The sequence below is a fragment of the Diaporthe batatas genome (genome assembly GCF_019321695.1).
Source record: "Diaporthe batatas strain CRI 302-4 chromosome Unknown Contig00009, whole genome shotgun sequence".
NCBI lineage: Eukaryota > Fungi > Ascomycota > Sordariomycetes > Diaporthales > Diaporthaceae > Diaporthe > Diaporthe batatas.
Window position 1 is genome coordinate 763,259 of NW_025408556.1, and position 12,369 is coordinate 775,627.

The 12,369-nt window shown below is 24.4% G+C and overlaps 2 protein-coding genes across 2 annotated transcripts; both read right to left on the reverse strand.

Annotated features, from left to right (window-relative positions):
* Positions 1-50: 50 nt before the first annotated feature.
* Positions 51-1,045, reverse strand: KVR01_008314 (uncharacterized protein; the record flags this gene model as incomplete). Its single annotated transcript, XM_044791662.1, is given in 2 exon segments — positions 51-1,024; positions 1,042-1,045. The coding sequence occupies 2 exon segments, from the start codon at positions 1,043-1,045 to the stop codon at positions 51-53; spliced, it is 978 nt and encodes a 325-aa protein (XP_044643292.1).
* Positions 1,046-2,352: 1,307 nt separating this feature from the next.
* Positions 2,353-3,503, reverse strand: KVR01_008329 (uncharacterized protein; the record flags this gene model as incomplete). The annotated part of the gene is made up of 3 exons (XM_044786707.1): positions 3,344-3,503; positions 3,009-3,287; positions 2,353-2,949 (listed from the first exon to the last, which is right to left on the reverse strand). Exons 1-3 carry the CDS (start codon positions 3,446-3,448, stop codon positions 2,353-2,355), a joined length of 981 nt encoding a protein of 326 aa, XP_044643307.1. The 5' UTR covers positions 3,449-3,503.
* Between the last annotated feature and the right edge of the window lie 8,866 nt (positions 3,504-12,369).

The following is a 12,369-nucleotide window of genomic DNA, read 5'->3' on the forward strand; positions in this document are numbered from 1 at the left end:
TTAGCCCCGTTATTACTTGCATCAGCACACCTGCAGTCCAACGCTCAGGGCTATGTGACACTCATCCGACCCCCTCCATGCCGTGCAGCCTTCTTGCCGCCCCTCCTGTCAACATTCAACCGCGCCGCGCGTGACAAAGCCGCGTTGTATTGTGACACCACCGAAGGAAGCACACGGTCCAGCCATTTTCGATGAGCTGCCAGCGTGTCTGATGCGTTGCGGCCCACCCGAGGCTTGATCCCATCCCTGACTGACTTCCGGCCCTCATCTGCATTGTCCAAAGCAGTGCTGACGCCCAGCAGCGCCTGAGCCAGGCCGGCGAAGACTTCTTGGAGCCCAAACTGTGGGATCATGACGTCGTTTCTGCCGTGGACGGCCAGCTGTGTCGCCGCGTAGACGATGTAGTAGAAGCTCAATTTGCTGAGCTCGGCCATGTCCCTGCCCCTCCACCCCAGGTTCTTCCATCCGGGCCCCACACGGTTGGGCACGTATTTGATCTTGATCGAGGCATCTCCCCCAAGGAACAGACCCCTGTCGACGCCCTTCTCGGATGTCAGCTGCTCCACGAGCCCCTCCGCCCACATCTTGTTCTGTTCGGGGGCGTCGAAGACTTGCTGCTGCCACTCCGACATGACGTGCAGGTATGCCGTCCTGGACCCCTTGCTCAAGTGGACCAGGCCGTACATCGGGACCTCGTCTGGGGTGCTCTCGTCCTGCCATGGGAAGTAGACGGGGATCAAGAGATGGTCGAACTGGGCCTGACCGAGTCGCCTCCACGGTTGAAAGACCGCGAGCACGCCGTTCTTCCACATATGGTCTGCAGAATTCTGTCCGAGCCCGTAGCGGATCGGGTTCCATTGCCCCTTCGCCGTGCGCAATGTCGCCGCTGTGATTTCAAATGGAACGAGACACCATTTCGGCAGAGGCGGCCAAAAGATGTACTCAAATGACCGTCGTTGTTGACTGAAGCTGAGATCCCCTTCCTGGTGGATCATGCCGTCGTGCGCCTCCTTGAGCTCTGACACTGTGTTTATAGCATACCCATCGCGTCGTTTGCTCTTCCCAGACTGGGTCCAAGGCTTCCAGAACCGTGGACGGACTACTTCCTGCCTTCCGTTCGTTGAATCGGTGTGCTCGGTGCCGTCGAAGTCAAATTTCCTCTTGCGAGCCATGCTCAAGTGCTTGGTAACGTTGCTGCGATTTGAATAGAGTCTTTGACGGGTTGGTTGATCCAGATCACGAAATCTTCGTGTTCGTGGTAACGTTGATGTTTCGAAGACGAATGTGGGGTTGCCCGACTGAAAGCCATTTATCAGGTACTGCCTAGGTACCGGAGTGGATGTTTCGACGGCGTCTCTGGCGGCTCTGCGGCCTTGCGAATCTATTTACGGCCTCAATTTTAAGATTAAACAATCAGGTGCGTACTGTGAAGTGAGACTTACTTTGTTCATGAGGGTTTGTGAAAGGCCGACAGGATCACCGCATTGTTCCTGTGGACAAGAGAGAATTCATTCGCCGTCCAGAATTGGCGTTTCGCAGACAAAGATGATGGAATCGTTGGAAACTTGTGCACCAGTCGACTTCGGCCCAAGAGCCCCCCCCCTGTGTTCAGCAATTGTGCTCGCTGTTCCACTCCTCAGAAGCCATAAGTGCCAGCCCAGGCCTGGACAGGGAACTGCTACTGGTATGGCCTGATCGCAAAAAGCCGCCAATCCCTCTCATGGATTGTTCTTACCAGCTTGGCTATGATTCTGTGGGCTCTGAAGGCCAATGAAGCAGACCCGGGGCTACACCGGTAACAATCGGTGGCTAGTTCGTTCCTTAGGCAGGCTTTCGAGACCCCGCCGTCGGTTTCCGATGACTCAGAGGCTTGAGCATCTGCGTCCATCGGGAGTGTATTCCAAGGTTATCACATCCGACTGTGTGCAGTATGTTAAATGTGCCGACCAAACGTACAGTCATGTGGCCAAGTCCAGTATGGTAGGTTTCTAAAGTCAGACCAAAGTCATCTTTTACGCTGCGACGTGGTTTTGTTCAAGATATTGGCACGGCCAGGTACAACGCTGAGACCTAGCTTCAATGCACTTTGTCTTTTCAGTACATCTAGCAACACGATTCGTCATCACTAAACATGAAGCAATTCCATCAAGCTAACGTTACTCGGAGGGAGCGCAGGCTCTACCTAGGCAGGCTTTACTGCCAAATGCCCCCCCCCCTTTTTTTTCTCTCTTTTTCCTTTTTTTCTTCTTTTTCCAAAAGTCCCGTGCCCCTCGTAGCCTATCCCCAACACATGGACATCTTCTGCTCACGGCAGCCTCACCAACAGAACCCCCAAGTCTAGTAAGATCAAAATCAGGCAAACAGGGAGATAGGCTCTGCAAGGTAGAAACCAGGATCGTTAAACCGCAGCCCCTTGTCCAACGCACTGATGGCATCAATCTCATCCTGCGTCAGGTCAAAGCCAGTCACGTCGAGGTTCTGCGCGAGGCGGCCGGCATTGTTCGACTTGGGGATGACGGCGATGCCGCGCTGCGTGGCCCAGCGGAGCAGCACCTGCGCGGGCGTCCTGCCCGTCCTCGCCGCCGCCGCCCGCACGGGCGCGACGTCCCAGAGCAGCGGCGTGTCCTTGGCGCGCCGGTGGAAGGCCGGCGACAGCTCCAGGAAGGACTGCGGGCCGAAGGACGAGTAGGCCGTGATGGCGATGTTCTTCTTCTGCGCGAGGGTGACGAGCTCCTCCTGCACCAGGTAGGGGTGGTGCTCGATCTGCAGCGACGAGATGGGGTGGCGGGCGTACGTCTCGATGTCGTAGAGGGTCTGGCCCTGCGCGTTGGAGATGCCGATGGACTTGGCGATGCCCTCGTCGACTATCGACTCCAGGGCCTGCCATGTCTCCTGGATGGGGACCTTGGCGAGCTCGATCTTGGATCGTTCCGCATCCATCCACCAACCCTGGAGGTTATGGGTCAGCCCGTGTGCAACACCTCCTTCGAGGGTGTTCAGGAACTCACTGGGTAGCGCAAAGTCTCGGGCTCAATATATTTGAGGGCAATGGGGAAGTGAATCAGGTACAAGTCGATATAGCCGAGGCCCCAGGCCTCATTCTGTGCCTTCGCCATCTGGAGGGCATGCTCCCTCTTGTGGTAGTTGTTCCACAGCTTCGTGGTGATGAAGATGTCCTCGCGCTTGACGAGGCCTTCGTTGATGGCTCGCTGAATGCCCTGGCCTGCTTCCTTCTCGTTCTGGTAGTCGTACGCACCGTCGAACTGGCGATACCCGATTTTGATGGCCTGATCTACGTCAGCGTTGATGTTCAATCATGAGTTGGAATGAGGGTGGCAGCCACATTGTAAACGATATCAGCCGCTGTCTCAGCCGGGACTTTCCAGAGACCAAAACCCACGAGGGGCATTGAGTGGCCAGAGGCCAGCTTCACTGTGCTCGGCGACATTGACTTCTGATGGTTGCGTCTCGGCGTATGTGTGCGGAGGCGACGAGACGTTGACTGTAGAAAGAATGGAAGAAATGCCGTAGGGGAGGAATCGCATGGAAAGCTGGAGCCGGATCAAAACACGACCTCACTCGGCACTCATTCAATGACCGATGAGGTTTGGAGCCGGCTACGGCGCCAATGATGGCCGGTGATACCAAAATGGGAAGTCTTAACGCAGGCCCACTGTTTTAGGCTCGGATGCCTGTGTTTGTAGTCTTCAGTACGAAATGGGAAGCACGAAGCACCAAGACGTTGCTTGGCGCCCCGCCCCAGGACCCATCGAGCAGACGTATCAGGGAATCACAAACGACCCCAGATCTTATCGCATCATGAGTCGTGCTGATAGACTCCGGCGACGGAGCATCAGAAATCCTCGGCTGGACGACTCCTTGTCGCCTTTTGATCCTACTCCTCCTTCATCATCGTCTGAGATCCTCATCGCCCAGGATCAACATACCCAGTCTCCGGCGTCCGCTTCCTGGAACACACAAAGAAAGATCAATTGATTGCTCATTGGCAATCTCGTCACCCAAGATACTCGACATAAACCGGCCGGCAGTTTCAACACTCCAGGCTCAATTCCCGCCTCGCTGGTGTCCCGGTACGCTTCGTCAGTGAGGATGTTGATCCCCATATACCATGTCGAAATGATCTCCACCCGGCTCCAGTAGAAATGCATTGTGCGGCGCAGAGAGTGCCCAGGTGCATGATGCCGCGAGCGGCCCACTTGAACGCTTCATACTACGGCGCCTGGCAACGCCCCTAAGTCAACAACCCACTCTACACACCACCCCCTTCCTACACACCATAAATTCATATACCTCTAATTAGTATTATTTATATAAATATCTACCTTATAAACTTTATAAAAATTATATATATATAAAAATTATATTATTTAAATCCTTATCTTTTTTTTATATATAATAGTATACTTTATATACTTTATTTTAAAATTCTTATTATTATTAATATTTAATTTAATAATAAGTTATAATATAAAGTATATAATAAATATTATTTTAATAGGTATATTTTATAGTAATATTTAATAGGTATATTAATTTAAGAGTAAGTTAATTTAAGTTATTAAAAGTTATTATTAATTTAAAAAGGTTTATTAGTTAATTAAGTTTTTATATAAAGTTAATTAGTTTATCCTTTTTATATTTTTATTTAATATTTTATTAATTAAATTATTAATTATAAAAATCTTAATTTTATTATTTATATATTTTTAATAAGTAATAAATTTATTAATTTATTAAATAAAATTTATTAATTAAAACTTTAAAAGCTATATATATTAATTATTATTAAATTAATAATATAATAATTAAATTTTTAATTAAATTTTATAACTATTTTAATTTATTAAATTTATTTAATATTCTATTAAATAATTAATAATATATTAATAAAGTTAATATATAAAAATAATAGGGATAATAGTTTAATAATAGGTTTATTAAAAAGAAGTTAATTATTTAAAAAGGTATTTTAATAGTTATAATATATTATTATTAAAGGTTATAATATAATTAGAAAAGTATTTTTATTCTTTATTATATTTAAAATAAAATAGTTTAATAATAGTAATTTTTAATAATACCTTTATTAACTTTAAAATTAATAATTTATAAGTTTAAATATTAATTAAATTAATAATTAAATAAGTTTAAAATAGTTAATTAAAATTTTTATTTTAAAAGTAAAGTTAAATAATTTTAAGGGTTAAAGGGTATTAATTTTTAATAAATACTATTATTAGTATAAGTTATTATATATATATATATAAAGAGTAGTTAATTAAGTTAGATTATATAAAAAAGGAAGCTAAACTTAAAAGGCTAGTAATAATTTCCTTATTATAATCTATTAATTAAAGTTATATAATATAACCTAAATTATCTATTAATTATAATTACCTTTATTTTTATATTAATAATCTTTTATTAAATAATTAAATAACTACTTTAAAAATCTAATTTCCTTTAAATCCTTTAAATTAAATTAAATTTAAACCTTTACCTTCCTTAATTTATAATAAAAAAGTAACTACCTCTATTAAAATACTATTAAATAAAGGTACACCTTAAAAGCTAAAATTATTATTAAAGGTACTTAATCTATATATTTTAAAGTAATTTATTTATTTAATAATTTAAAATAAATATATTAATTTTCTATATAAAATCCTTAATTCTAATAAAATTATTAATTAAAAATATTAGTTTAAATACTTAAACTTTTACTTTTAAATATATATATAAACTTAATTTTTACTATTTATAAAATAAATAAATAAATTAAAATTTAAAAACTTTAATATATAATAATTTAATAATTTAATAACTTTAAATTAAATTAACTTTCTCTTTCTTATTATTATAAATATTATAATTATAAAACTTAATTAAAAATACTTATAAAAATATAAATTAATAACTTAAATATTTATATAATAATAAATAATATATATACTTTCTAACTTTATTAATATAAACTATTAATTTAAATATTAATTATAAAGTTTATTTTTAAAAGGAATTTAAAGTTAATTATAAATTTATTATATAGTTTATATATTATTAAATATAAATAACTTATAAAATATAAATCTAAACCTTTATTAATTTATTTTTTATTATAACTTTATATTTTTATTTTCTTATTAATTTCTTTAATTATTATTTTTATTTTTAATTTATAAATTTAATTATTTTTAATATTTTATTTATAAATTTTAATAACTTTTAATTTTATTAAAATAAATACTTTAATATATTAAGTATTATTAATACTTAAAGTTTAATAAAATTTAATACCTTTTAATTAATATAATTTTATATTTAAAGTTATAATTTATTATTAAAATAAACTTTTAATACCTTATTTAATATTATCTTTATTATTATATTTATTAAATTATTTTTATTATTAATTTAATAAATTTTATTAATCTTTTATATTTATATAATTAATAAAATATTATTATATTAATTATTAATTACTTTTATTTAATTATTTTAAATTTAATAAAATATTTATAAAAAATAAATTTATATAAATAATTATAAGGATTTATAATAACTTTAAATAGTTAATAACTTTTTAAGTATAATAAAAGTATAATACTTATATTAAAGCTATTAACTATATTATAAATTTTAAATATTAATATACTTTAAATAACTCTTTTATATTTAATAAAGGATTAATAAATAATATTACCTATTATATTTTAATAAATATTATTTTAATTAAACTTTTAATAAAAAAGTAATTATAAAATTAATTTATAAATTAAAGTTTATATTATTAATAAATAATTTATTTATAAAATTATAAGTTTAACTTTAATAATATTTATAAATATAAACTAAAATTTATAATTTAAATTATTAATTTATTATTATAAATATTTATTTAATTTAATATAGTTTTTTAAATAGATTTTATAACTATATTATTATAAAAAATTAAATATTATTTTTAATTAATAAATAAAGATTAAATATACTTTTAAATATATTATTTTATATATTTTTATATATAATTTAATATTTTAATATTAATTAATTTTAACTTAATATTTTAACTTTTAATATATATAAATATTATTATTCTTTTAATAATATATAATTTATAAAATTAAAAAATATTAAATATTAATATTTATTTTAACTTATACTTAAAAATTTTTAATCTTTTATTAAAACTTTATAAATTTAAAATATTTAAGCTTAAAATATTATTTATTTATATTATTATAATATTAAAGTTATTTTTTTATACTTAAATTTAATAATTAATAAATATAAATTATATATAAAAATTTTTATATTAAATTTCTTAATATAATATTTTTAATATATAGTAAATTAATAAACTTTAAATTTTATAATATTATAAAAGATTTAATAATCCTTATAATAATATTTAAAAGTATTTATATTAAATTTTTTAATAATTATATTAAAATTATTCTTTTAATTTAAATTAAAATTATAAATATATTTAAATAATATTTTAAAGTATTATTTTTATATTAAAAGTATATTAATATAGTTATAAATATTAATAAAAATATTAATTAACCTTTATATTATTAATAATTATATAAGAATATCTTTTTTCTTTATTATTATATTTTTAAAGAATAATTTAAAACTTTTATATAGTTTAATATTCTTATTTTTAATCTTATATATAATATAAATATTAAAATATAAATTTTATTATATTTCTTTTATTATATAGTTTAAAAATAAAAATATTAATTTTAATTAAGTTAAAGATTTTTAATATATTTAATTTTTAAAAGGTTATTTAATATATTAATTATACTAATTTATTTAAGTTTTAAAGTAAATATATAATTTTTTATTATAAAACTTATTAAAGTTTTTATAAATATAAAATATTATTTTTAATTTATTTTTAATTTATATAATTATTTTTTATTATAGTTAGAATAATAATAATACCTTTTAACTTTATATATTTTTATAAAAGTATTTATAAATATAATATAGTTTTTAATTAGTATATTTTATTAATTTTTAATTTATTAATAGTTATATTAAAGGTTTATTATTTAAAATTTTATTATTATTTATATTATTTTAAAAGTATTTTTAAATTTATATAAATTAAAAGGTAATTAGTTTATTAAAAGGTTTAGTATTATATTATATTTATTAACTATAATTAATTTATATAAACCTTATTATCTATTTCTTCTTTTAAATATAAATATTACTTTAAAGTAAAATAAATAAAATATTAAATATATTTAAATTATTTTAAATATTTAATATATTATTTATTTAATATTTTATATTTATAAAATATAGTATTTTATTATTTTTAAATAATAATTATTTTTATAAATATAAAAGAGTTAATAATAAATTTTAATTAATTTAAAATATACTTTAAATATAAAAGTATAAATATAAATTTATTAAATTTTATATATTATTAATAACTTTAAATACTATTTATAAAATAGATTTTTACTAAAAGTTAAATTTAGTTTTATATAAAGTATTTTAAATATATATTAAAAGGATTATAATATTACTTTATTTTATTAATTAATTAATAAGTTTTAATAAATATCTATTTATAAATAATTTTATTATTTAAATAATACTTTTAAACTTTATTAAAGTAAAATTAGTTTTAATATTATAAATTAAGTAGTTTAATAGTTTTAAATATATATTAATTTATATTAATTATAAAGCTTTTATATATTTTTATAAATAAAAATATAAGGAAATATTTAATTTAAAAGGAAGTTATTAAATTAATAATATATAAAATAAAGATATAAAAGATATATTATATTAACTATTATTTTATAATTAAAGTTATAATTATTTTATAAGTTAAATTTAAATCTTTTAATATTAAATTATAAAGTTAATAATAATAGTAAAATTTAAAGATAGCTTTTAAAGTAAAAGTTTAATAAAATATTTAATATTAAAAATAAATATAAAAGTTAATTAATAAAAAGTATTTAAATTATTAATAAAGTTATTAAAGTTTAACTTTAATAAAAATATTTAATATTTATTTAATTTACTTTTATTAAAAATTATAAGTACTTTTATTTTTATATAATAGAAAATATTTATTGTAATTATTTTTATAAAGTATAAATAATTTTATTTATAATATTTTAAAAGAAAATATATAGTATAGTTATATTTTATATATAAAATAAAAAATAAATATTTTATAATATAAAATACTATTTTATTAATTAATATTTTAATAATTTTAATTTCTATTAATATAAAGTAAAATTTATTATTAAACTTAATTATCATCTTCTTTTATATAAAGTATTAAAGTTTATAAATAAATTAACCTTTATAATATAAAAATTAATTATATTTATTAATAAAGAATTTTATAGTTTTTATATTTAAAATAATACTTTAAAAGTATTTATATAAATATTTATTATTTAATATAAATACTTATAGAGAGGAAGTATTAATATTAAATTTTTATTAAGGAATAAATTAATAAAGTATAGAAATATTTAGTTTATTAAAATATTATATTTTATAATTAAAGTTATTATTTTAAAGATATTATATTTATAAGTTATTTTTAAATTAATTAAAAGTTATTTTTTTATTCTTTTATTAATTTAAAGACTTTTATATTAATAATAAATATTATATAGTTTATATTTATAAAACCTTTATTTTTATTTTTAAATATTAAAATATTAATTATATATATATTTTTATTCTTTTAAAGTATATTTTATTAATTAATAATTTTTAATTATAAATAAAATAATACTTTTAATAAAAATTATTATTATTAGATTAATTATTATATTTAAATAAATAATTATTATAGCTATTATTATAATTATTAAATTTATTATAATTAAAGAATTTATTATTAAAGTTATTAATATAGTTATTAAAGTTTTTATAAAAGTTATTTTTTATAAAAGTTACTATATAAGTAGTTTAAACTATTATTATAATTAGTATACTTTTATAATAATAATAATTAAAAAGAATTAATCTTTATTATTATAGTTATAGTTTTATACTTTATTTATTTAAAAGGTATATTATTTTATTAATTATTAGTATTTATAAACTTAAATAAAGGTATATAAGTTAGAATATAACTCTTTAATTAATTTAAATAGCTTATAAAGTACTATTATAAATTTTAATATACCTTTAACTATTTATAATATATTATTTTATATAAATTAATCTCTTTTAACTTTATATTTAAATATCTAATAATAAATAAAAGTTTATTAATTAATAATTATAGAATTTATAATTAATCTTTATTAAAGTTTTTATTATAACTTAATAAATATAAAAATAGTTTAATTTATATAATAATCTTAATAATTTACTTAATTATTAAATTAAATTTTAATTTTAAATAAATAACTTAAAAGAATTATTAATATTTATATATTATATATAAAATATTTTAATTTTTCCTTTAATATATAAAAAATATTAACTTAAATTAAATTAATATAATATTTATATTAATATAAATAATAAAAGATCTTTATTTTATTATTAAATATATTATATAAATCTCTACTATATAAGTTTTTATTTTTATATATTTTATAAAAGTTTTTAATAAATTAACTATTAATTTATTTATTTAATATTTTATAAAAGAAAGTATAAAGTATTTCTCCTAATAGTTAAGTTTTTAAAAGGTAAATTAATATTTTATAAATTCTTTTAATACCTTATTTTATAATATTAAATAATAACTAAAAGAGTTTAATAAAAGTAGTATTAAAAGAAGGTAGAGTAGATAACTTTATTTTAATATTATTTTCTTTTAATACTTAATTTATTTTAATTAAATATTATAATAAAATTTTTATTATATCCTTTTTAATAGATTATAAAGGAGTTTATTTTTATATAAAACCTTATTTATTACTTTAAAGAAAGGTAGGTAATTCTTAAATTCTTTAAAAACTCCTTTATTATAAAATTTTAAATAAGTATAAATAATATAGTTTAATTTAATTTTTAATAAAGATATATTTAAATTAAAAGATTTATTTAAGTTTTTAATTATATTTTTATTTATTATTATAAAATACTTTTATTTTAACTATTAAAGTTTTCTTTAAACTTTATAAAAGTATTTTTATTACTTTATTATATATATATATCTTTATATATAAAAGGATTTATATATTTAAATATATAATATTTATATTTAATAAAAGTAAAATTCTTTATAAAATATAATTATAAAATTTAATTATTATTTAAGTAATATATATTTTATTCTTAATAGTATTATATAATAGTGTTATTTTAATAGTAGTTTATATTAATATTTTATATAGTTTAAAGTAAAAAATAAATAGTAATATAAAATATAAATATAAATAGAATATAATAAAATATATATATATTTAATAAATTATATATAATAATTAGGGATATTTAAAATATTAATTAAAATTAAATAATTATATATTAAATACTACTCTAAAGATTATTATAATATAATAGTTAAATTAAAAATAATAAATCTTAAATAAATATTAAATCTCTAATAAACTTTATAATTTAAAAATTATAAAGTAAAATAATATTAAAAGAATAATTTAATTTAACTTTAAAGGCTTTTTTACTTTATTAATTTAATAAGAATATTTTTAATATAATTATAATTAAAATAAAAATCTTTTTTAATAAATATTAAAATTAAATTTAATTATATATTAATAATAATAGTATTTTAATTATTAATTTATTTATCTTTAAATTAAAGGGATCTAGTAATAATAGTATTACTAGAGGTATAGTAGGTATAAAGAGAAAAAAGTAAAAAAGAATATAAAAGGAAAAAATTATTATTATAATTATACTAATAGGGTATAACTATATTCTATTTAATAGTATAAAGGTAAAAATAATATAAGTTTTAGTAAATAAATAAATAAAAGGGAAGGATTAAATAGGGTTAAGTATAGTATTTAATATATATTTATTTATTAAAAGATTAGTTAATTAATAAGAATAACTTATAGGTTATATAAACTATACTTTTATTTAAAATATTACTTTAAATATAAATAAAGTTATTAATAAAGGAATTAAATAAATAAATTTTAAATCTTTAAAGATATTAACTAATTTTATAAGGTACTTACTAAAAGTATAAATAAAGCTTAATAATAAAAAAATCTATAGGTAGATTTTAAGTCTTTAAAGATATTTATAGTTTCTTAAAGTATAATAAAATATATAAAGTAATAAAAAAGTTTAAAAACTTTATTAATATATATCTAGCTATTTTTATTAAATTAATAGCTTTATAATAAA